The sequence below is a fragment of the Salvelinus alpinus genome, chromosome 29 (genome assembly GCF_045679555.1).
Source record: "Salvelinus alpinus chromosome 29, SLU_Salpinus.1, whole genome shotgun sequence".
NCBI lineage: Eukaryota > Metazoa > Chordata > Actinopteri > Salmoniformes > Salmonidae > Salvelinus > Salvelinus alpinus.
The window spans coordinates 14,987,845-15,014,961 of record NC_092114.1 but is presented as its reverse complement, the minus strand read 5'-3'; the positions used below and the strand labels follow the sequence as shown (position 1 = coordinate 15,014,961).

Below are 27,117 nucleotides of genomic sequence, written 5' to 3'. Positions count from 1 at the left end.
TGGCACCATCCCTACGGTGAAGCATGGTGGTGGCAGCATCATGCTGTGGGGATGTTTTTTAGTGGCAGGGACTGGGAGATAAGTCAGGATAGAGTGAAAGATGAACAGAGCAAAGTACAGAGAAATCCTTGACGAAAACCTAATCCGAAGCGCTCATGACCTCAGACTTGGTTGAAGGTTCACCTTCCAACAGGACAATGACCCTAAGCACATGGCCAAGACAACGCAGGAGTGGCTTTGGGACAAGTCTCTGAATGTCCTTAAGTGGTCCAGCCAGAGACCGGACTTGAAGCTGATTGAACATCACTGGAGAGACCTGAAATCAGCTGTGCTGCGACGCTCCCCATCCAACCTGACCGAGCTTGAGAGCCTGTTTTTGCTTTGTCATTATGGGGTATTGTGTGTAGACTGATGAGGGGAAAAGAAAACAATTTAATAAATGTTAGAATAAGGCTGTAACGTAACAAAATGTGGAAAAAGCAGCATTCTCCTTCTTGGTCAAATAGCCCTACCACAGCCTGGAGGTGTATTGGGTCATTTTCCTTTTGAAAAACAAACGATACTCCCACTAAGCCTAAACCAGATGGGATGGCGTATCGCTGCAGAATGCTGTGGTAGTCATGCTGGTTAAGTGTGCCTTGAATTCTAAATAAATCACTGACAGTGTCACCAGCAAAGCACCATCACACCACCTCCTCCATGCTTCACGGTGGGAACCACACATGTGGAGATCATCCGTTCACCAACTCTGTGTGTCACACAGACACGGCGGTTGGATCAAAAATCACCAATTTGGACTCATCAGACCAAAGGACATATTTCTACTGGTCTAATGTCCATTCCTTGTGTTTCTTGGCCCAAGGAAGTCTCTTCTTATTATGTGTGTCCTTTAGTAGTGGTTTCTTAGCAGCAGTTCGACCATGAAGGCCTGATTCACGCAGTCTCCTCTGAACTGTTGATTTTGAGATGTGTCTATTACTTGAACTCTGTAAAACATTTATTTGGGATGCAATCTGAGGCTGGAAACTCTAATGAACTTATCCTTTGCAGCAGAGGTAACTCTGGGTCCTTTCCTGTGGCGGTCCTCATGAGAACCAGTTTCATCATAGCGCTTAATGGTTTTTGTGACTGCACTTGAAGAAACATTCAAAGTTCTTGAAATGTTCCGTATTGACAGACCTTCATGTCTTAAAGTAATGATGGACTGTAGTTTCTCTTTGCTTATTTGAGTTGTTCTTGCCATAATATGGACTTGGTCTTTTACCAAATAGGGCTATCTTCTGTATACCACCCCTTGTCACAACACAACTGATTGGCTCAAACGCATTAAGGAAACAAATTACACAAATTAACTTTTAAGAATGCCTTAATTTTGCTGGACCCCAGGGGATCCATAATAAATACAAACAAGGCACACCTGTTCATTGAAATGCATTCCAGGTGACTACCTCATGAAGCTGGTTGAGAGAATGCCAAAGCTGTTTTTTTCCACAATGTAGAAAATAGTAAAAGAAAGAAAGAAAAACCCTGGAATGAGTAGGTGTCCAAAATTTGACTGGTACTGTATGTGGGAGTGGTTGACAGAATTATGGCTATTACTAATTCATGTACAGAAGAGGGGATAGACATACACTGATGGGACAAAACATTAAGAACACCTTCCTGATATTGCGTTGTCTTGCCCTTTCACCCGTTGAATGGCACACACATACACAAACCATGTCTCAATTGTCTCAAGCCTTAAAATCCTTCTTTAACCTGTCTCCTTCCCTTCATCTACACTGATTGAAGTGGATTTAACAAGTGACGTCAATAAGGGATCATAGACCGACTAGGGGAATCCAGGAGAAAGCTATGTCATGGAAAGAGCAGGTGTTCTTAATGTTTTATACAATCAGTGTGTGTCACAACATGTATCATTAACCAAGACAGAAAGTGCAACAGACTGCTCACGATGACTGTATCATTAACCAGCCAGACAGAAAGACCAACACAGACTGCTCACGATCACCAATCGAAACTGACTCCAAGGCTTTCTTCTTGTTCTTTGTTTTTCTGTCTAGGAGTCGTGGTCCATGATGATGTGTACAGCACGTCTCGTCCATCTGGCTCTTTCCCCTTGTTATGACATGTACACGTACTGTACACGACAGGCTTGGTATCCCGGCAACACCTCGACAAGCTAAGGGGGGGGGGGGGGGGGTCACACCATAGAAGTATAATCTATAGAAAGGGCTTAGGAACCTCCATCCCATTATGCCATCATTGACTTGAATGAGAAGGTCCATTCTAAAGATTCTATTTCTAATGGGTCACACAGCCTTGGTTAGAACACAGCGTGTTAAGTTATTGCTCACTGAACAACCGCACCACACTTAATGTCCAAGGACTACTGCCATATGTACAAAAATCTAGATTTATTTTTCTTTAAAATAGTCTGACAACCAACATTTAACATGAGGTTCAGTACAAACAAATGATACACTTGAAATAAATCATATATCCTTTGTTTTTATCTGTTGGATTCTCTTTAGATTTCTGTTTAAAATATCTACAATGTAGCATCAAGTGTAAAGGGTTTCTCGCTATCTCTCTTGGTGTCCCACAATTAAATGGAGTCTGTTGTCATACACTGTAGTCATATAAGAACAGCATCAAACCAACACTGATTTTGTTTGCCAAGGCCTGATGGGGCATTCCCTACTTGGGTACAAAGTTACTGTGAGATGGCCTACTTGGAAGCAATACAGCTTTTGAATGATCTAGTGCCAAATTATTTACGATCTAGCAACAAATGATCCGTCTTGATGTGTTAATGAAACCGCCCATCTGAGGGATGTCTATTGAAGGGAATTGCTTTTTCAGAAAGAGTTCCTAGAGGCAATCTTTAAAAAGGTTACTTCCTTGATTGGGCCACCCTCAAGAACCCCAGTGTGACCTGGGTTTCACTTCCACTCCAAACCTTTGGAAAGTATTCACATCTCGACTTTTTACACATTTTGTTGTGTTACAACCTGAAATTTTCTAAATTATAAAATTAAGATTTTTTGGGGGGGGGGGGTCACTGGCCTTGACAAAATACCCCATAATGTCAAAGTGGAATTATGTTTTTACAAATGAATTACACATGAAAAGCTGAAATGTCTTGAGTCAACAAGTATTCAACCCCTTTGTTAAGGCAACGCCTAAATAAGTTCAGGAGTAAAAATGTGCTTAACAAGTTACATAACTTGCATGGACTCACTCTGTGTACAATAATATTGTTTAACATGATTTTTTTAAATGACTACCTCATCTCTGTACCCCACACATACACATAATTGTAAGGTCCCTCTGTCGAGCAGTAAATTTTCAAACAGAGATTCAATCACAAACACCAGGGAGGTTTTCAATGACTCACAAACGGCACATATTGGTAAATGGGTAAAAAAAATGAAAAATTAAACTCTGACATTGAATATCCGTTTGAGCATGGTGGAGTTATTAAATGACACTTTGGATGGTGTATCAATACACCCAGTCACTACAAAGATACAGGTGTCCTTCCTAACTCAGTTGCCAGAGAGGAAGGAAACCACTCACGGATTTCACCATGAGGACAATGGTGACTTTAAAAACAGTTACAGAGTTGAATGGCTGTGATAGGAGAAAACTGAGGATGAATCAACAACATTGTTGTTACTCCACAATACTAACCTAATTGACAGAGTGAAAATAACTTTTTGTCCTGAATACAAAGTGGTTGCTGCATCATGTTATGTGTATGCTTGTAATCATTAAGGATTGTGGAGTTTTTCCATGATAAAAAAGAAACAGGATTTTGTCTGTGCTTAGCTCGATCCCAGGAGAAAACCTTGTTCAGTCTGCTTTCCACTAGGAATGGAATTCACCTTTCAGCAGGACAATAACCTAAAACACAAGGCAAAATCTACACTGGAGTTGCTTACCAAGAAGACAGTGAATGTTCCCGAGTGGCTGAGTTACAGTTTCGAATTAAATATACTTGAAAATCTACGGCAAGACCTAAAAATGGTTGTCAACAACCAATTTGACAGAGCTTGAAGAATTTGTGAAAATAATAAATGGGCAAATGTTACACAATCCAGGTGTGGAAAACTATTAGAGACTTACCCAGAGAGGTACCAAAGGTGCTTCTACAAAGTATTGACTCAGGGGTGTGAATACTTATGTAAATAAGATGTGTAAAAAAATAAAAACAATCAACATGTTTTTACTTTGTCATTATGGGATATTGTGTGTACATGGGTTAGAAAATATCATTTAATACATTTTCCATTCAGGCTGTAACAACAAAATGTTGAATAAGTCAAGGGGTATGAATACTTTCTGAAGGCACTGTAGATTAACTCAAAGTTCTTTAACTAGATCTCCGTAATGCCGGGCTGTTTTTCCTTTCTGTCAGCGCTGGCACCATTCCGTACGTGCTCATTGGACCGTAGGGGGACCTATCGAGTTAAAAAGAGGATGTTTAATGATTACAAACAACGAAATCTGCATAGTTTCACGCCACCTCGGGTTGCACCCTCTAAGTCATGGAAAAAACAGACCCCTGTCTCGTAACCTCCGTTTATCGCTTTGGCAAGCTCCTTCCATCCAAACCCCATGGCTTTCCCTGCTTTTAACTCCCTAAGCCCTTTCACCCCCCAAGCAGAAAAGAACCTGGGTCATGTTCATTAGGCATCGAATTAAGAAAAAAACTGACAAACAGGGAGGGACTATCTGGACTTGTCCAATAAGAAACACTCATTTTTGTTTTCCGCTGCAATTTTTTTTAAAGTGTTTCTGTTCCATGCCCTAATGAACACAAGCCTGTTCGTCTACTGGAATGACTAAACCCCTTAAACCCTCTTTAACTCTGCATTGTAACTGTATCTCCTGCAACTGTCCCCACCACTGCTCCATATCTACAAAAGTGTGCACTTCGGGAGAAAGGATGAAGAGCGGAGAATAGGGATGCAGCCATAGGGATGCAGCTTTAGGGAATAGGGATGCAGCCATAGGGATGCAGCTTTAGGTAACAGGGATGCAGCCATAGGGATGCAGCTTTAGGTAACAGGGATGCAGCTTTAGGTAACAGGGATGCAGCTTTAGGTAACAGGGATGCAGCTTTAGGGAATAGGGCAGCCCCTTAGGGAATAGGGAAGCAGCTTTAGGGATGCAGCTTTAGGGAATAGGGATGCAGCCATAGGGATGCAGCTTTAGGTAACAGGGATGCAGCTTTAGGGAATAGGGAAGCAGCTTTAGGGATGCAGCTTTAGGGAATAGGGATGCAGCCATAGGGATGCAGCTTTAGGGATGCAGCTTTAGGGATGCAGCTTTAGGGATGCAGCTTTAGGTAACAGGGAAGCAGCTTTAGGGATGCAGCTTAGGTCTCCAATCAGTTTGTATTGTGGAAGGTCAGAGATTGAGACAAAATATGCTGTAGCGTTTAACGTGAAATGCAGTCTCCGAGAACGCGGGAACATTGCCTTTAAAATGTTCTGATTGCGCTATAGTGCTGAACTTTGGCGATATGGATTGAATGGAGCCCTTAGTGTCTAGTCAGCCTGGCCCAGCAGGGTGAGGTAGATGGTGGACTGGAGGAAGCGAGGGTAGCAGTCTGTATCCAGGAGGGAGTAGATACGTTTCTGGGCGTGGGACAGGGAGGTGTGTGATGGAGCCTGTAGGAGCTGTGTGGTTAGATCTCTGGTCTTACTGTCCAAGTTCACCTGAGAAGAGAGAAAAGAGAGAGAAAAGAGAGCGAGAGAGAAAAGAGAGCGAGAGAGAAAAGAGAGAGAAAAGAGAGCGAGAGAGAAAAGAGAGCGAGAGAAAAGAGAGAGAAAAGAGCGAGAGGAAAGAAAAGAGCGAGAGAGAGAAAAGAGCGAGAGAGAAAAGAGAGAGAGAGAAAAGAGCGAGAGAGAGAAGTGACAGAAAAGAGAGAGAGAAAAGAGAGGAGAGAAAAGAGCGAGAGAGAATGAACTGGTTCTAGATCACTGATTAATAAACACACTTCCATGCAGGTTGTAGTAGACAGGAAAGATAAACATGGCAACATAATACTGGTAGATGGATGGAGACACTGACAGATAGAGAGGCCAGCCGGACCACAGATAGACAGACAGACAGGCAGGGTGAACCACAGACAGAAACAGGCCCGCCCGCCAGCCAGCCCGGTCAATGTATAGACAAAGTCTGTATACCTCTCGCGGTGCCCCCGCCTCGATATAGGTGACAGTGATCTCCTTGGCCCGTCTATGCAGGCTGAAGTTATTGGAGGAGTTTCTGTACTGCTCACAGGCCAGATAGAACTGCAGATTCTCCTCACTAAACTCTGAGCGCAGGAATGCTCCAAACACAGACACACCCGCTGGAGAGGAGGGGAGGGGGGGATGAAGGAGAGAGAGAGAGGGGGGGGGGGAGTATTAGGGTTTATAAAGTACACCACATTTAGGACGTCACTAGAGAGGAAGAGGAGACAGATGGGATGTTCACACACTGGCCAATACGCTGACATGCAAACACACATGTACACACCACTGGCCAATACAGTGACATGCAAACACACACGTACACACACACACTTGGCCAATACAGTGACATGCAAACACACATGTACACACCACTGGCCAATACACTGACATGCAAACACACACGTACACACACTTGGCCAATACAGTGACATGCAAACACACATGTACACACACACTGGCCAATACGCTGACATGCAAACACACACGTACACACACTTAGAAACATTTACATAGATACAGCACAACACTTAAATATGCACACTGTAAAAGTCCTAAAATCAAATCGTAGGATTTTTTTCACTACATTTTCATTATTGCCATCTAAAGTCAGTCAGACATACAACCCCTCCATACTGCCTCTCTCCCTCCCCCCCACTTCTTTCTCTCTCCCCCCCTACTTATTTCTCTCTCCACCCTTACTTCTTTCTCTCTCCCTCCCTCCCCCTACTTCTCTCCCTCCCTCCCCCCAATTCTCTCTCTCCCTCTCTCCTCCTTTCTCTCTCCCCCTACTTATTTCTCTCTCCACCCTTACTTCTTTCTCTCTCCCCCCTACTTCTCTCCCTCCCTCCCCCCACTTCTCTCTCTCCCTCCCTCCCTCCCCCTACTTCTTTCCCTCCCTCCCTCCCTCCCTCCCTCCCTCCCTCCCCCCATTTATCTCTCTCCCTCCCTCCCCCTACTTCTCTCTCCCTCCCTCCCCCTACTTCTTTCTCCCTCCCTCCCCCTACTTCTTTCTGTCTTTCCCTCCCTCCTACTTCTCTCCCTCCCTCCCCCCACTTATTTCCCTCCCTCCCCCTACTTCTTTCTGTCTTTCCCTCCCAACCCCCACTTATTCCCCTCCCCCTACTTCTCTCTCCCCCTACTTCTCTCCCCCTACTTCTCTCCCCCCCTCCTACTTCTCTCTCCTCCTCCCTCCCCCTACTTCTCTCTCTCCCCCCTCCTTCTCTCTCCCCCTCCTTCTCTCTCCCTCCCCCTACTTCTCTCTCTCTCTCCCCCTACTTCTCTCTCTCTCCCTCCCCCTACTTCTCTCTCTCTCTCCCTCCCCCTACTTCTCTCTCTCTCTCCCTCCCCCTACTTCTCTCTCTCTCTCCCTCCCCCTACTTCTCTCTCTCTCTCCCTCCCCCTACTTCTCTCTCTCTCTCATTCACTTCTTGTTTTTGCTTAGACACTGGGTTGCAACATATTTTTGTACAAAGAGGATGACCGAGTGAGGACATGTAAGAGGGCAGCAGATTGCGAACACAGTGGTTACAACACGTCATTGGCTGGGCTAGACAGGGCAACACGTTAACACGTATGTATGTTCATATGTGACAAACACAAATAGGAGAGAATTCATAAAGTGGCCACTGCAGCATATCAACAATACCTTGTAAAACTGCCTGTATGTCAAAGTTATCCTCGTAAACAGCCTGTATGTCATGTTAAAGTTATCCTCGTAAACAGCCTGTATGTTAAAGTTATCCTCGTAAAACAGCCTGTATGTCATGTTAAAGTTATCTTCATAAACAGCCTGTATGTTAAAGTTATCCTCGTAAAACAGCCTGTATGTCATGTTAAAGTTATCTTCATAAACAGCCTGTATGTTAAAGTTATCCTCGTAAACAGCCTGTATGTTAAAGTTATCCTCGTAAACAGCCTGTATGTTAAAGTTATCCTCGTAAACAGCCTGTATGTTAAAGTTATCCTCGTAAAACAGCCTGTATGTTAAAGTTATCCTCGTAAACAGCCTGTATGTTAAAGTTATCCTCGTAAACAGCCTGTATGTTAAAGTTATCTTCATAAACAGCCTGTATGTTAAAGTTATCCTCGTAAAACAGCCTGTATGTTAAAGTTATCCTCGTAAACAGCCTGTATGTTAAAGTTATCCTCGTAAACAGCCTGTATGTTAAAGTTATCCTCGTAAACAGCCTGTATGTTAAAGTTATCCTCGTAAACAGCCTGTATGTTAAAGTTATCCTCATAAACAGCCTGTATGTTAAAGTTATCCTCGTAAACAGCCTGTATGTTAAAGTTATCCTCGTAAACAGCCTGTATGTTAAAGTTATCCTCGTAAACAGCCTGTATGTCAAAGTTATCCTCGTAAACAGCCTGTATGTCAAAGTTATCCTCGTAAACAGCCTGTATGTTAAAGTTATCCTCGTAAACAGCCTGTATGTTAAAGTTATCCTCGTAAAACAGCCTGTATGTTAAAGTTATCCTCGTAAACAGCCTGTATGTTAAAGTTATCCTCGTAAAACAGCCTGTATGTTAAAGTTATCCTCGTAAACAGCCTGTATGTTAAATTTATCCTCGTAAACAGCCTGTATGTCAAAGTTATCCTCGTAAACAGCCTGTATGTTAAAGTTATCCTCGTAAACAGCCTGTATGTTAAAGTTATCCTCGTAAAACAGCCTGTATGTTAAAGTTATCCTCGTAAACAGCCTGTATGTCAAAGTTATCCTCGTAAACAGCCTGTATGTTAAAGTTATCCTCGTAAAACAGCCTGTATGTTAAAGTTATCCTCGTAAACAGCCTGTATGTTAAAGTTATCCTCGTAAACAGCCTGTATGTCAAAGTTATCCTCGTAAACAGCATGTATGTTAAAGTTATCCTCATAAACAGCCTGTATGTCATGTCAAAGTTATCCTCGTAAACAGCCTGTATGTCAAAGTTATCCTCGTAAACAGCCTGTATGTCAACGTTATCCTCGTAAACAGCCTGTATGTTAAAGTTATCCTCGTAAACAGCCTGTATGTTAAAGTTATCCTCGTAAACAGCCTGTATGTCAAAGTTATCCTCGTAAACAGCCTGTATGTTAAAGTTATCCTCGTAAACAGCCTGTATGTTGTGCAGACTGTCAGACTAAGCTTGGCTACCACAATCACTGCATGCTTTCCAGAACCTCTAGCTATTGACCTTTAACTAAGTGGTTGAGCAACCTTTTAAGTTCACAATGTGTATACACTATGTATTCAAGATTGTGTACTCGGATCTTGTATACATATTACTAATATTAGAGTGGTGTGTATGAGTGTGTTTGTGCGCATGTAAATCAAATAAAGAAAACTGCTTTCAGTGAGAACTACTTTCAATTGATCTATATGACATTCAATCCCGAGATAGCAGTTTATATTTCTAATAACAGTAGACTGATAGTGTATGTATTTACGATGCTGTCATTTAGACGCTCTGTAAATATAGACATTTCCATTCTATAAGAGTGGACAATAAGGCTTTGAATCCCGAATCTGAAAAGGGACAATTGGTCAAAAGACAAGTGTACATGCAGCCAATAAGATAAGCTCTTTTTTTTGCCAATAATTAGGCAAAAGATCAGCATTGGGCTGCCTGTCTAAACTCAGCCATTGAGACTTAGACATGTGGCCTATATGTCTACAGGTTACCTATAAGCATAAACAGGTTCTCCAATGTCCCAGCTTCCTGTGGGACTATAACTGTTTCTATGTAACTAGGCAAGTCAGTTAAGAACAAATATATTATTTACACAGGCAAAATCCAGACGACGCTGTGCCAATTGTTTCGCCGCCCCTATCGAACTCCCAATCACGTCCGGATGCGATACAGCCTGTATTCGAACCAGGGACTGTAGTGACACCGCTTGCAATGAGATGCAGTGCCTTAGACCGCTGCACCACTCGGGAGCCCCATACACCTAACAATGTATGGTGTGTGGGGCATGTCAACCTAGGGCTTCTCTTTTAACTGACAACAACATCACTAGAAAAGCAAGAAAACCTATTCCAAGCACTTCACAAAGAGCCTTTCTCTTTCAAACCTTTTATTTTAATGTAACTATCAACGGAAGGCTAATGTAAACACGTGATAAGGAACTGTTAGAGCAGCGGTGTGGTGTCATGGAATAAGAGGAAAGGTAATAACAGGACAGGAGAAATGCTAGAAGGAATGAGGAAGTAAAAAGACTGTCTTCCCTTTTGACTAGTCTGGTCAAAAGTAGGGCTGGGCGGTATAGCGTACTTTACTATATACCAGTATTGATGCATGGACCAGTTTTTTTTATTTTATTTGGTTTGTTAAAATCAAATCAAATCAAATTTTATTCGTCACATACACATGGTTAGCAGATGTTAATGCGAGTGTAGCGAAATGCTTGTGCTTCTAGTTCCAACAATGCAGTAATAACCAACGAGTAATCTAACCTAACAATTCCACAACTACTACCTTATACACACACACAAGTGTAAAGGGATAAAGAATATGTACATAAAGATATATGAATGAGTGGTGGTACAGAACGGCATGGCAAGATGCAGTAGATGGTATAGAGTACGGTATATACATATGAGATGAGTACTGTAGGGTATGTAAACATAAAGTGGCATTGTTTAAAGTGGCTAGTGGTACATTTTTACATAATTTCCATCAATTCCCATTTTTAAAGTGGCTGGAGTTGAGTCAGTATGTTGGCAGCGGCCGCTAAATGTTAGTGGTGGCTGTTTAACAGTCTGATGGCCTTGAGATAGAAGCTGTTTTTCAGTCTCTCGGTCCCTGCTTTGATGCACCTGTACTGACCTCGCCTTCTGGATGATAGCGGGGTGAACAGGCAGTGGCTTGGGTGGTTGTTGTCCTTGATGATCTTTATGGCCTTCCTGTGACACCGGGTGGTGTAGGTGTCCTGGAGGGCAGGTAGTTTGCCCCCGGTGATGCGTTCTGCAGACCTCACTACCCTCTGGAGAGCCTTACGGTTGTGGGCGGAGCAGTTGCCGTACCAGGCGGTGATACAGCCCGACAGGATGCTCTCGATTGTGCATCTGTAGAAGTTTGTGAGTGCTTTTGGTGACAAGCCGAATTTCTTCAGCCTCCTGAGGTTGAAGAGGCGCTGCTGCGCCTTCTTCACAACGCTGTCTGTGTGGGTGGACCAATTCAGTTTGTCCGTGATGTGTACACCGAGGAACTTAAAACTTTCCACCTTCTCCACTACTGACCCGTCGATGTGGATAGGGGGGTGCTCCCTCTGCTGTTTCCTGAAGTCCACAATCATCTCCTTTGTTTTGTTGACGTTGAGTGTGAGGTTATTTTCCTGACACCACACTCCGAGGGCCCTCACCTCCTCCCTGTAGGCCGTCTCGTCGTTGTTGGTAATCAAGCCTACCACTGTAGTGTCATCCGCAAACTTGATGATTGAGTTGGAGGCGTGCATGGCCACGCAGTCGTGGGTGAACAGGGAGTACAGGAGAGGGCTCAGAACGCACCCTTGTGGGGCCCCAGTGTTGAGGATCAGCGGGGTGGAGATGTTACCTACCCTCACCACCTGGGGGCGGCCCGTCAGGAAGTCCAGGACCCAGTTGCACAGGGCGGGGTCGAGACCCAGGGTCTCGAGCTTGATGACGAGTTTGGAGGGTACTATGGTGTTAAATGCTGAGCTGTAATCGATGAACAGCATTCTCACATGGGTATTCCTCTTGTCCAGATGGGTTAGGGCAGTGTGCAGTGTGGTTGCGATTGCGTCGTCTGTGGACCTATTGGGTCGGTAAGCAAATTGGAGTGGGTCTAGGGTGTCCGGTAGGGTGGAGGTGATATGGTCCTTGACTAGTCTCTCAAAGCACTTGATGATGACGGAAGTGAGTGCTACGGGGCGGTAGTCGTTTAGCTCAGTTACCTTAGCTTTCTTGGGAACAGGAACAATGGTGGCCCTCTTGAAGCATGTGGGAACAGCAGACTGGGATAAGGATTGACTGAATATGTCCGTAAACACACCAGCCAGCTGGTCTGCGCATGCTCTGAGGACGCGGCTGGGAATGCCGTCTGGGCCTGCAGCCTTGCGAGGGTTAACACGTTTAAATGTTTTACTCACCTCGGCTGCAGTGAAGGAGAGCCCGCAGGTTTTGGTAGGGGGCCGTGTCAGTGGCACTGTATTGTCCTCAAAGCGGGCAAAAAAGTTGTTTAGCCTGTCTGGGAGCAAGACATCCTGGTCCGCGACGGGGCTGGTTTTCTTTTTGTAATCCGTGATTGACTGTAGACCCTGCCACATACCTCTTGTGTCTGAGCTGTTGAATTGCGACTCGATTTTGTCTCTGTACTGGGACTTAGCCTGTTTGATTGCCTTGCGGAGAGAATAGCTACACTGTTTGTATTCGGTCATGCTTCCGGTCACCTTGCCCTGGTTAAAAGCAGTGGTTCGCGCTTTCAGTTTCACGCGAATGCTGCCGTCAATCCACGGTTTCTGGTTTGGGAATGTTTTAATCGTTGCTGTGGGTACGACATCGTCAATGCACTTCCTAATGAACTCGCTCACCGAATCAGCATATTCGTCAATATTGTTGTTGGACGCAATGCGGAACATATTCCAATCCGCGTGATCGAAGCAGTCTTGAAGCGTGGATTCAGATTGGTCGGACCAGCGTTGAACAGACCTGAGCGCGGGAGCTTGTTGTTTTAGTTTCTGTTTGTAGGCTGGAATCAACAAAATGGAGTCGTGGTCAGCTTTTCCGAAAGGGGGGCGGGGGAGGGCCTTATATGCGTCGCGGAAATTAGTATAACAATGATCTAGGGTTTTTCCAGCCCTGGTAGCACAATCGATATGCTGATAGAATTTAGGGAGTTTTGTTTTTAGATTAGCCTTGTTAAAATCCCCAGCTACGATGAATGCAGCCTCAGGGTGTGTGGTTTCCAGTTTACAAAGAGTCAGATAAAGTTCGTTCAGGGCCATCGATGTGTCTGCTTGGGGGGGAATATATACGGCTGTGATTATGATTGAAGAGAATTCCCTTGGTAGGTAATGCGGTCGACATTTGATTGTGAGGAGTTCTAGATCAGGTGAACAGAATGACTTGAGTTCCTGTGTGTTGTTATGATGATCACACCACGTCTCGTTAATCATAAGGCATACCCCCCCGCCCCTCTTCTTACCAGAAAGATGTTTGTTTCTGTCGGCGCGATGCATGAAGAAACCAGCTGGCTGCACCGACTCCGTTAGCGTCTCTTGAGTTAGCCATGTTTCCGTGAAGCAGAGCACGTTGCAATCCCTGATGTCTCTCTGGAATGCTACCCGTGCTCGGATTTCATCAACCTTATTGTCAAGAGACTGGACATTGGCGAGTAGTATGCTAGGGAGTGGAGCGCGATGTGCCCGTCTCCGAAGCCTGACCACGAGACCGCCTCGTTTGCCCCTTTTACGGCGTCGCACAGGGTCGCCGGCTGGGATCAGATCCATTGTATTGGGTGGAAGGCAAAACACTGGATCCGTTTCGGGAAAGTCATATTCCTGGTAGGAACGATGATGAGTTGACGTTAATCGTATATTCAGTAGTTCCTCCCGACTGTATGTAATGAAACCTAAGATTACCTGGGGTACCGATGTAAGAAATAACACATAAAAAAAACAAAATACTGCATATTTTCCAAGGAACGCGAAGCGAGGCGGCCATCTCTTTTCGGCGCCGGAAGTCGAATGTGATAAGCCATGTGTAACGTTCTCGTTCTCTCTCTCTCTCTCTCTCTCTCTCTCTCTCTCTCTCTCTCTCTCTCTCTCTCTCTCTCTCTCTCTCTCTCTCTCTCTCTCTCTCTCTCTCTCTCTCTCTCTCTCTCTCTCTCTCTCTCTCTCTCTCTCTCTCTCTCTCTCTCTCTCTCTCTCTCTCTCTCTCTCTCTCTCTCTCTCTCTCTCTCTCTCTCTCTCTCTCTCTCTCTCTCTCTCTCTCTCTCTCTCTCTCTCTCTCTCTCTCTCTCTCTCTCTCTCTCTCTCTCTCTCTCTCTCTCTCTCTCTCCACAGTACAGTTGTTGTTGCTCGACCGCGAAACACCAGCGTTCATCTGCATGGTTAACAATGCAGCACATACAACGACGATGTATCAAATCAAATGTCACATACACATGTGTAGACCTCTACACAACAGGTGTAGACCTTACTGTGAAATACTTACTTACAAGCCCTTAATATATTAAATTAAAGCATTGTTGGTTAAGTAAAAAAAACAGATAAGTACATTTAAAAAAATAAATAAAAGTAACAAATAATTAAAACGGCAGCAGTAAAGAAGTAAAGAACCACAGGTTAATATAAATCCACAAGCGTTCTATAATCAAAATATTAGTTTGTGTTTCTTACATCTGCAAACAGCTAGTTTGTACTTTCTTTGCAAGTTGTCACTAAATCGTGTTAGCAGCTAATGTTAATCGCTAGTTAGCTGACTAGCTAATAAATGTACCGAGTCAGAGTAAATGTAGCTAGCTAGTACCGCCTGAAACCAGTGCTGGTGGAGGCCTAAATCAGCATGTTTGTTTAACAGTATCTTCTAAATCAAAGTGGAGCTGGCAAATAGCAATGGCAACATTTGGTTAAAAATATCATGCAGCCTTACGTGGTAATGTGTGGAAATGATCTCAAATGAGATCAACTTTTGGTTGAAGTTTGATTGAACAGTATTAAACAATCAGAATGGAGAAAGCCCCATTACAATCAGAATGGAGAAAGACCCATTACATTCTCAGACAATCAGAAGGGAGAAAGCCCCATTACATTCTCAAACAATCAGAAGGGCGAAAGCCCCAATACATTCTCAAACAATCAGAATGGAGAAAGCCCCATTACATTCTCAAACAATCAGAATGGAGAAAGCCCCATTACATTCTCAAACAATCAGAATGGAGAAAGCCCCATTACATTCTCAAACAATCAGAATGGAGAAAGCCCCATTACATTCTCAAACAATCAGAATGGAGAAAGCCCCATTACATTCTCAAACAATCAGAAGGGAGAAAGCCCCATTACATTCTCAAACAATCAGAAGGGAGAAAGCCCCATTACATTCTCAAACAATCAGAAGGGAGAAAGACCCATGTACATTCTCAAACAATCAGAAGGGAGAAAGACCCATGTACATTCTCAAACAATCAGAAGGGAGAAAGACCCATGTACATTCTCAAACAATCAGAAGGGAGAAAGCCCCATTAAATTCTCAAACAATCAGAAGGGAGAAAGCCCCATTACATTCTCAAACAATCAGAAGGGAAAAAGCCCCAATATATTCTCAAACAATCAGAAGGGAGAAAGCCCCATTAAATTCTCAAACAATCAGAAGGGAGAAAGCCCCATTACATTCTCAAACAATCAGAATGGAGAAAGCCCCATTACATTCTCAAACAATCAGAATGGAGAAAGACCCATTTAATAAGTTATTTCACAGTACCAGTTCAAAGTTTGTACACACCTACTCATTCAAGGTTTTTTTTCTTCATTTTTGATTATTTTCTACATTGTAAAATAATAGCGAAGCCATCAAAACTATGAAATAACACATATGGAATCTAGCTACGGTCATGCATAACTCATGAAGCAAATTTAGAACTCGTATTATTTAAAAACATAAAATACTGTCTTTTGCATTGGACATTTGGATTATTTGGCAGATGTACACATCTTTCAAATTGGGGAAGGAGACATTTGGCTCATAGACTTCGGGGGGGGGGGGGGGGGGAAGCTACCACCCTGCTTCCTCTCCTCATTCTAGTATATTTTCTTATACCTCTCCCCCTCTAGAACCTAATCAAGTAGCTGGCGCCAGATTTTAGTTTCCCGTTAAAAAAAATAATCTTTGCTACGGTGTGCAGTAATGAATAGGGCCCTAGTTGACTGACTCCGACTGGCCAAAGGGGGTGTCCTAGTCTACTGGCCAAAGGGGGTGTCCTAGTCTACTGGCCAGGAGGGTGACCTAGTCTACTGGTCAGGAGGGGGTGTCCTAGTCTACTGGCCAGGAGGGTGACCTAGTCTACTGGTCAGGAGGGGGTGTCCTAGTCTACTGGCCAGGAGGGTGGCCTAGTCTACTGGCCAGGAGGGGGTGTCCTAGTCTACTGGCCAGGAGGGTGGCCTAGTCTACTGGCCAGGAGGGGGTGTCCTAGTCTACTGGCCAGGAGGGTGGCCTAGTCTACTGGTCAGGAGGGGGTGTCCTAGTCTACTGGCCAGGCGGGTGTGGCCTAGTCTACTGGCCAGGAGGGGGTGTCCTAGTCTACTGGTCAGGAGGGGGTGTCCTAGTCTACTGGCCAGGCGGGTGTGGCCTAGTCTACTGGCCAAAGGGGGTGTCCTAGTCTACTGGCCAAAGGGGGTGTCCTAGTCTACTGGCCAGGAGGGGGTGTCCTAGTCTACTGGCCAGGAGGGGGTGTCCTAGTCTACTGGCCAGGCGGGTGTGGCCTAGTCTACTGGTCAGGAGGGGGTGGCCTAGTCTACTGGTCAGGAGGGGGTGGCCTAGTCTACTGGTCAGGAGGGGGTGGCCTAGTCTACTGGCCAGGAGGGTGACCTAGTCTACTGATCAGGAGGGTGTCCTAGTCTACTGGCCAGGAGGGGGTGTCCTAGTCTACTGGCCAGGAGGGGGTGTCCTAGTCTACTGGCCAGGAGGGGGTGTCCTAGTCTACTGGCCAGGAGGGGGTGTCCTAGTCTACTGGCCAGGAGGGGGTGTCCTAGTCTACTGGCCAGGAGGGGGTGTCCTAGTCTACTGGCCAGGAGGGGGTGTCCTAGTCTACTGGCCAGGAGGGTGGCCTAGTCTACTGGCCAGGAGGGGGTGGCCTAGTCTACTGGCCAGGAGGGGGTGTCCTAGTCTACTGGCCAGGAGGGGGTGTCCTAGTCTACTGGCCAGGAGGGGGTGTCCTAGTCTACTGGCCAGGAGGGTGGCCTAGTCTACTGGCCAGGAGGGTGGCCTAGTCTACTTACTCCGACTAGCCAGGAGGGCGTCCAGCGACTCAGCCCACTTATCCAGTTCCTCCCGGCTGAACTTGGCCTTGCTGTGGCCCACCTGACTCCACTGGCGAAGGAACGGGAGGCGAGACCGCTGCTCTTTAGCACTGGAGAGGAATGGACAGGGGGAGACATGGAGAGAGGGGGAGACAGGGAGAGACATGGAGAGACAGGGAGAGACATGGAGAGACATGGAGAGACAGGGAGAGACAGGGAGAGAAGGGGAGACAGGGAGAGACATGGAGAGACAGGGAGAGAAGGGGAGACAGAGAGAGACATGGAGAGACAGGGAGAGACATGAAGAGAGGGGGAGACAGGGAGAGGGAGAGACAGGGAGAGACAGGGAGAGACATGGAGAGAGGGGGAGACAGGGAGAGACATGGGGAGACAGGGAGAGACAGGGGGAGACATGGAGAGGGGGGAGACAGGGAGAGACATGGAGAGACAGGGAGAGACATGGAGAGAAGGGGAGACAGGGAGAGACATGGAGAGACAGGGAGAGAAGGGGAGACAGGGAGAGAAGGGGAGACAGGGAGAGACATGGAGAGACAGGGAGAGACATGAAGAGAGGGGGAGACAGGGAGAGGGAGAGACAGGGAGAGACAGGGAGAGACATGGAGAGAGGGGGAGACGGGGAGAGACATGGGGAGACAGGGAGAGACAGGGGGAGACATGGAGAGGGGGGAGACAGGGAGAGACATGGAGAGAGGGGGAGACAGGGAGAGAGGGTTGACAGTTAGAGGGGAGTGGTAAGGAGAGAGGGGGGAGACAGGGAAAGAGAGAGACAATGAGAGGTAGAGAGAGAGAGAGAGAGAGAGAGAGAGAGAGGGAAAGAGAGAGGAGGGGTAAGGAGAGAGGGGGAGACAGGGAAAGGGAGAGACAATGAGAGGTAGAGAGAGACAGGGAAAGAGAGAGCGACAGGGAAAGAGAGAGCGACAGGGAAAGAGAGAGAGACAGGGAAAGAGGGGGGGTAAGGAGAGAGGGGGAGACGAGGACAGAGAGAGACAAGGACAGAGAGAGACAAGGACAGAGAGATGACAAGATAAGAGTATGTTTTGGTGTGGTTGGATCTGATTCCATGATGACACCACCCTCATTTCCACAACTGGTTGGCTCAGTATCATTACAACCTCAAGGGTGGCATCCTTCCAAACGGAACTTCTTACGTACGTCCCAAATGGCACCCTAATCCCTATGTAGTCCCAAACGGCACCCTATTCCCTATGTAGTCCCAAATGGCACCCTATTCCCTATGTAGTCCCAAATGGCACCCTATTCCCTATGTAGTTCCAGACGGCACCCTATTCCCTATGTAGTTCCAAATGGCACCCTATTTCTTATGTTGTGCACTACTTCTGACCAGGGAAATTACATCATATTCCCTGTATAGTGCACTAATTTTGACAAGAGCCATTTGGGCTACGTAGGGTTTAGGGTGCCATCTGGAACGACATCGGGAATAGGGTGCCATTTGGGACTACATAGGGAATAGGGTGCCATTTGGGACTACAAAGGGAATAGGGTGCCATTTGGGACTACATAGGGAATAGGGTGCCATTTGGGACTACATAGGGAATAGGGTGCCGTCTGGAACGACATAGGGAATAGGGTGCCATTTGGGACTACATAGGGAATAGGGTGCCATTTGGGACTACATAGGGAATAGGGTGCCGTCTGGAACGACATAGGGAATAGGGTGCCATTTGGCCTGGGACTCTGCCTTAGACAACATCTTCCTCTTAGAAAGAAACCTCGTCCCCAGGCTATTGCCCACCGTGGAGGAACTGTATGCAGCGATTACTAAGACAGTTACTGAATACCAATGAAGTGACAAGGATATTTTGGTAAATCCGTGTGACATCAGCGTTGACGATCAAAAAAAAAATTATTCTCCCAAACTGACTTTGGATTACCATCGGAATGCAATGCCCAGGCACGTTGATGAGCTTACCGGTCTTTCTGTTCTTTCTGTTCTGGGTTAAACAGGTTGGAGTGTGACGAATGGGGACTCTGAAAATAGAGACACGATTAGTTTATTTCCAAATTTAAATCATCGGCATGTGTCACACACTAACAGGCAGGCAGCACACACACACCTCAGTGGTATGACCTCCTTGGTTTTAGGCCCAATCGTAATACACTGCTCAAAAAAATAAAGGGAAGACTAAAATAACACATCCTAGATCTGAATGAATGAAATATTCTTATTAAATACTTTTTTCTTTACATAGTTGAATGTGCTGACAACAAAATCACACAAAAATTATCAATGGATATCAAATTTATCAACCCATGGAGGTCTGGATTTGGAGTCACACTCAAAATTAAAGTGGAAAACCACACTACAGGCTGATCCAACTTTGATGTAATGTCCTTAAAACAAGTCAAAATGAGGCTCAGTAGTGTGTGTGGCCTCCACGTGCCTGTATGACCTCCCTACAACGCCTGGGCATGCTCCTGATGAGGTGGCCAACTCCTGGACAGTCTGTGGTGCAACGTGGCGTTGGTGGATGGAGCGAGACATGATGTCCCAGATGTGCTCAATTGGATTCAGGTCTGGGGAATGGGTGGGCCAGTCCATAGCATCAAGACCTTCCTCTTGCAGGAACTGCTGACACACTCCAGCCACATGAGGTCTAGCATTGTCTTGCATTAGGAGGAACCCAGGGCCAACCGCACCAGCATATGGTCTCACAAGGGGTCTGAGGATCTCATCTCGGTACCTAATGGCAGTCAGGCTACCTCTGGCGAGCACATGGAGGGCTGTGCGGCCCCCCAAAGAAATGCCACCCCACACCATGACTGACCCACCGCCAAACCGGTCATGCTGGAGGATGTTGCAGGCAGCAGAACGTTCTCCACGGCGTCTCCAGACTCTGTCACGTCTGTCACATGTGCGTGTGAACCTGCTTTCATCTGTGAAGAGCACAGGGCGCCAGTGGCGAATTTGCCAATCTTGGTGTTCTCTGGCAAATGCCAAACGTCCTGCACAGTGTTGTGCTGTAAGCACAACCCCCACCTGTGGACGTCGGGCCCTCATACCACCCTCATGGAGTCTGTTTCTGACCGTTTGAGCAGACACATGCACATTTGTGGGCTGCTGGAGGTCATTTTGCAGGGCTCTGGCAGTGCTCCTCCTTGCACAAAGGCGGAGGTAGCGGTCCTGCTGCTCGGTTGTTGCCCTCCTACGGCCTCCTCCACGTCTCCTGATGTACTGGCCTGTCTCCTGGTAGCGCCTCCATGCTCTGGACACTACGCTGACAGACACAGCAAACCTTCTTGCCACAGCTCGCATTGATGTGCCATCCTGGATGAGCTGCACTACCTGAGCCACTTGTGTGGGTTGTAGACTCCGTCTCATGCTACCACTAGAGTGAAAGCACCGCCAGCATTCAAAAGTGACCAAAACATCAGCCAGGAAGCATAGGAACTGAGAAGTGGTCTGTGGTCACCACCTGCAGAACCACTCCTTTATTGGGGGTGTCTTGCTAATTGCCTATAATTTCCACCTTTTGTCTATTCCATTTTCACAACAGCATGTGAAATTTATTGTCAATCAGTGTTGCTTCCTAAGTGGACAGTTTGATTTCACAGAAGTGTGATTGACTTGGAGTTACATTGTGTTGTTTAAGTGTTCCCCTTTATTTTTTTTGAGCAGTGTATATCATTTAAGGAAGTTCTGTTTGAGCAATATTTTGATGTCATCGTCGTCATAAGAAAACATCCAAAGTTGTTTCTGGGAAAGACGTAGTTGAGTTCAACGTGTGTGCCAACATACATGGGAAATAGGAGAAGGACTTGCCACTACCAGACTTGGTATTCATTGGTTTTGCCATTTAGCAGATGTTTTTAAACAAAGGATAAAATTATGGATTTTAATAGCGCTTAATGAGTTACACATAATTTCAATCAAATTTTGAATATATGACTAAAAACGTAAATGTGTGCGGTTGAGATAGTATAAAGCATTTCATATTCAGTCTTTTACTTTGACTTTTGATACTTAAGTTTAGTTTTGAAATTACATTTTACTTTTGATACTTAAGTATATTTAAAACCAAATACTTTTAGACTTTTACTCATGTAGTATTTTACTGGGTGACTTTCACTTTTACTTGAGTCATTTTATATTAAGGTATTTTACTCAAGTATGACAATTGGGCACTTTTTACACCACTGGGTGCAGGATACTACAGGGGGTGCAGGATACTACAGGGGGTGCAGGATACTACAAGGGGTGCAGGATACTACAGGGGGTGCAGGACACTACAGGGGGTGCAGGATACTACAGGGGGTGCAGGATACTACAGGGGGTGCAGGACACTACAGGGGGTGCAGGACACTACAGGGGGTGCATTTGTTTAGCTCCTCCTGTGCCCCGGGAGGGGTAGAGATTTCACCAGACTCCAATGAAATGGTCTAAAATGTGCAAACTCTGCTCACTCAGTGGTAAAGCTAGAACTAATCTAGAACAAGAACTAATGTAGAACTAGAACTAATCTAGAACTAGAACTAATGTAGAACTAGAACTAATCTAGAACTAATGTAGAACTAGAACTAATATAGAACTAGAACTAATGTAGAACTAGAACTAATCTAGAACTAGAACTAATGGAGAACTAATGTAGAACTAGAACTAATGTAGAACTAATGTAGAACTAAAACCAATGTAGAACTAATGTAGAACTAGAACTAATCTAGAACTAGAACTAATGTAGAACTAGAACTAATCTAGAACTAATGTAGAACTAGAACTAATCTAGAACTAGAACTAATGTGGAACTAGAACTAATGTAGAACTAGAACTAATATAGAACTAGAACTAATGTAGAACTAATGTAGAACTAGAACTAATGTAGAACTAGAACTAATGGAGAACTAATGTAGAACTAGAACTAATGTAGAACTAAAACCAATGTAGAACTAATGTAGAACTAGAACTAATGTAGAACTAATGTAGAACTAGAACTAATGTAGAACTAATGTAGAACTAGAACTAATGTAGAACTAATGAAGAACTAATCTAGACCTAATGTAGAACTAATGTAGAACTAGAACTAATGTAGAACTAATGTAGAACTAAAACGAATGTAGAACTAATGTAGAACTAATGTAGAACTAATGTAGAACTAGAACTAATCTAAAACTAATGTAGAACTAGAACTAATGTGGAACTAGAACTAATGTAGAACTAATGTAGAACCAATGTAGAACTAGAACTAATGTAGAACTAGAACTAATGTAGAACTAGAACTAATGTAGAACTAGAACTAATGTAGAACTAGAACTAATGTAGAACTAGAACTAATGTAGAACTAATGTAGAACTAGAACTAATGTAGAACTAGAACTAATGTAGAACTAATGTAGAACTTATGTAGAACTAATGTGGAACTAGAACTAATGTAGAACTAATGTAGAACCAATGTAGAACTAGAATTAATGTAGAACTAGAACTAATATAGAACTAGAACTAATGTAGAACTAATGTAGAACTAGAACTAATGTAGAACTAGAACTAATGGAGAACTAATGTAGAACTAATGTAGAACTAATGTAGAACTAAAACCAATGTAGAACTAATGTAGAACTAATGTAGAACTAGAACTAATGTAGAACTAATCTAGAACTAGAACTAATGTAGAACTAATGTAGAACTAGAACTAATGTAAAACTAATGAAGAACTAATCTAGAACGAATGTAAAACTAATGTAGAACTAGAACTAATGTAGAACTAATGTAGAACTAAAACTAATGTTGAACTAATGTAGAACTAATGTAGAACTAGAACTAATGTAGAACTGATCTAGAACTATAACTAATGTAGAACTAATGTAGAACTAATCTAGAACCAATGTAGAACTAGGACTAATGTAGAACTGATCTATAACTATAACTAATGGAGAACGAATGTAGAACTAGAACTAATCTAGAACTAGAACTAATCTAGAACTAGAACTAATGTATAACTAGAACTAATCTAGAACGAATCTAGAAATAGAACTAATCTAGAACAAATGTAGAACTAGAACTAATGTAGAACTAGAACTAATGTAGAACTAGAACTAATGTAGAACTAGAACTAATGTAGAACTAATGTAGAACTAGCACTAATGTAGAACTATAACCAATGTATAACTAATGTAGAACTATAACTAATGTAGAACTAATGTAGAACTATAACTAATGTAGAACTAGAACTAATGTAGAACTAATGTAGAACTAATGTAGAAGTAATATAGAACTAATGTAGAACTATAACTAATGTAGAACTAATCTAGAACTATAACTAATGGAGAACGAATGTAGAACTAGAACTAATGTAGAACTAGAACTAATCTAGAACTAATCTAGAACTAATCTAGAACTAGAACTAATCTAGAACTAATGTAGAACTAGAACTAATGTAGAACTAATGTAGAACTAGCACTAATGTAGAACTAGAACCAATGTAGAACCAATGTAGACCTAATGTAGACCTAATGTAGAACTAATGTAGAACTAGAACTAATGTAGAACTAGAACTAATGTAGAACTAATGTAGAACTAAAACGAATGTAGAACTTATGTAAAACTAATGTAGAACTTATGTAAAACTAATGTAGAACTAATGTAGAACTATAACTAATGTAGAACTAGAACTAATGTAGAACTAATCTATAACTATAACTAATGTAGAACTAATGTAGAACTAGAACTAATGTAGTACTAATGTAGAACTAATGTAGAACTATAACTAATGTAGAACTAATGTAGAACTAATCTAGAACTAGAACTAATCTAGAACTAGAAATAATCTAGAACGAATATATAACTAATGTATAACGAATATATAACTAATGTAGAACTAATATATAACTAATGTAGAACAAATGTAGAATTAATGTAGAACTAATCTAGAACTAATGTAGAACTAATGTAGAACTAGAACTAATCTAGAACTAAGCTAGAACTAAAGTACTCAAAAGCCATCACACACACAAGCTATTCATTCCCATACAGTAGCCTAACACATCCAATACCAAACACACTGTCAGAGACCACTCCTCTAGTGACCCTGACCTCCCACATCACTCTTTACCTGCCCAAACAGGCTCTTCAGATGTAGCTTGGCTGCGGACAGCTTGGCTCTGGCGTGGGACCGTTGTTGTGACTTGAAGGAGAAGGGGCTGGAGCCAGAGGTTGAGTACGAGGGAGAGGGCGGAGGCCGGCCGTGCCTGCCCACGCTCTCTGTGCTGCTACCCAAAGTCGCCGGCGCCAACTGGCCGTCACTGTACGCCCTGCATCCTTCACTGAGGTTCACCACTCTCAGATGACCCTTACCCTCTGGCTTCCCCAGGTCTGTGACGTTCTCCACGCTGACGCTGTGCTCCTTGCCCAGCTCCCCCCTCCCCGGTGTCCTCCCAGGGCTGGCCTCAGGCTCCAGGATGAGGGGAGTGGGGGGGAGAGAGGTGGTTCGCCCGTCCAGTTCGTCCTCCCCCAGGTGGGGGGTGTAGGTGCCTGACTCCCCGTCCCGGCTGTGGTAGTTCTGGTTCTTCAGCTCCACCTTCTTCCACGGCAGGAAGTCCATATTCAGTAGGGACCCCTCTGAGCTGAACCGACGCATGATGGCAGCGCCGCCGGATTGGAGGGAGACTCAAGGAAGGATGGATGGCCGGATGGAAGGAGGGATATAGGTGCAGGTAGAGAACCAGAGAAAGGAAGCCAAGCGGGTATGGGAAATGGAAGACGAAAGAGAGAGAGAGTCTGGAGGAAAGACTGCAGCAAAGAACAGTCTGTAAAAGGAAACAGAGAGACGGGGAGGGGAAAGGAGAGAGAGAGGAAGATCAAAAATTGGACAATCACAGAAAATGTAGAAATTCCATCAGGGGCACAGTGTACTGTTTCATATCATTGGTACACTTCTACAGAGTTAAGGCTGCAAGCTGCTGAATCAAAACCAGCCACTCTTGACATGCTCACAAGTCTGTACAGCTACAGGTAGAAACACAGGGGCTGAATCCCAAAAACAACCCTATTCCCTAAAATAGTGTTCTACTTTTGAGTAGTGTTCTAAAATAGTGTTCTACTTTTGAGTAGTGTTCTAAAATAGTGTTCTACAGAGATCATGGGTATGTATGATCACAAGTGCCATGTCCATTGCTGTCGAGTCCATGCCACATTTAATGTGAGCTCAAGAGAAAGCTGTGCTTTTTCCCCCCCCTGGTGATATTCACGTGACATATTGAAAGCACCTATTAGTTTTCAACTGAAATGAAAAGACCTTAACATAAATGTGTTGGCCCCTTGGCTGCAATAATTAGATACACTGTAGCCACGCCAGTCTACTGAGGCGTGTTCAGATTTGTACTGATTTGAGTGAATCGTCTCCCTGCAACTTGACCCACATCTAAATGACATACAGTATTGTGACAAAAGATCACATGTGAGTGAGACTGATTTTAAAATTTTAACAGCAATATGTATTCTCCATGTTATGTTTTCAACAGTGTGTATTTCAAGTAATAACTCTCAAATCAAACTGTATTGGGTCACATATATACGTGTTTAGCAGATGTTATTGCGGTAACATCTGCTAAACATTCAGTGTTTATCTTGGGTATAAATAACATCTTAAACTTGGGCTGCCTATAAGGCATTACATGAGTGTCAGGTAGCCTAGCGGTTGGAGCATTGGGCCAATAACCAAAAAGTCGCTAGTTCGAATACCCGAGCCAACAAGTGTTGTGGGGGAGAGGGAATCTGTCGATATGCCCTGGAGCAAGGCATCTACCATAATTTGCTCCTGAGGTACTGTACTATGGCTGACTCTGTAAAACTACATTTCACTGCACCTATACAGTGTATGTGACATTACAACATCTTGTTGAGACGGCTGCTGACTATATTAAAACAGAAGTCGTATCTCTATCTCAATCCCACCGGAGGGGGGGTTTATTAACTCCATGTAAACACTATAGTGTAAACAAAAAAAAGAACCGGTGGGGGTAAAATGTATTACCTCGATGTCCTGCGGTTACTCTGCCACCTGTGCTTTCATGACTTCGGCTCCAAATAGTTCTCTGTCCCGGGAAGTAAGTCCTCTGTTTGAACCATATGTTAAGTCTCAATTCGATTAGGTTTGGTTTAGCTGAGCGTCTCACTTGTGATTTCGGAGCGTTGCCAGGGGTGTATTCACTAGAAACCAAACGGGGAAGGACCTTCCTAAATGTGACAATTGAGAAACTCTCGTTTCCCGTTTGGAGTAAACGATTTCCGTTCCAAAACGTTTTGGACTAATGATTACACCCCTGGCAAGAAGCGGAGTCGCGGACGCCCACTCTATCTCCCCACAAAGTGCTCTCAATCGTCAACAGTGTCCTGACGCTGCATGTGTTACCGAATAGCTGCAAATAAATAACAAGCGGACCGACACACGAACGAAATGTCTAGCACCGAGAAAGTTTCTCTATCTCAAACTTCACGCAGAGCTGTTTTGTAATTATTTCACACGTGAATGACCCAGAAACGCCTCTTGTCTGTGTCGCCACCCACAACTCCGTCTCAGTTTGCCGTTGTCACTTGGAGCACAATTCGCATAATTGTAGGTGTGACCAGGAAAAACGCAATAACCCACTTTGGAAGAACTCACTGGGGTGGGCTTGCTGGAATCATTAGCTATGTTTCCGGTTAACTTGGACAGTGATTTTTTTTGTTGTTGTCGACATTTAGAAAGTTTGCATAGAAAATAGATGCAACCATAGCCTGCTAGGGTGCGTTTCCATTAAAAGCTTTTTGGAGAAATTCACATAGAAATGTGTGTTACAGATCTGTCATTCTCATTTAAATCAAATCTAAGAAGTGGTACATCTGCTCTATGTGCGCTACAGATCACCAATCTATTGCTGCAATGCCTGTAATGCTTTC

At 44.2% G+C, this 27,117-nt stretch overlaps 1 protein-coding gene across 1 annotated transcript; it reads right to left on the bottom strand.

Moving 5' to 3' along the window:
• Positions 1-1,348: 1,348 nt before the first annotated feature.
• On the bottom strand, positions 1,349-26,778 carry LOC139559103 (regulator of G-protein signaling 3-like). The gene is made up of 6 exons (XM_071374815.1): positions 26,213-26,778; positions 24,293-24,986; positions 19,163-19,221; positions 17,188-17,318; positions 6,201-6,367; positions 1,349-5,729 (listed from the first exon to the last, which is right to left on the bottom strand). Exons 2-6 carry the CDS (start codon positions 24,815-24,817, stop codon positions 5,559-5,561), a joined length of 1,053 nt encoding a protein of 350 aa, XP_071230916.1. The 5' UTR covers positions 24,818-24,986; positions 26,213-26,778; the 3' UTR covers positions 1,349-5,558.
• Between the last annotated feature and the right edge of the window lie 339 nt (positions 26,779-27,117).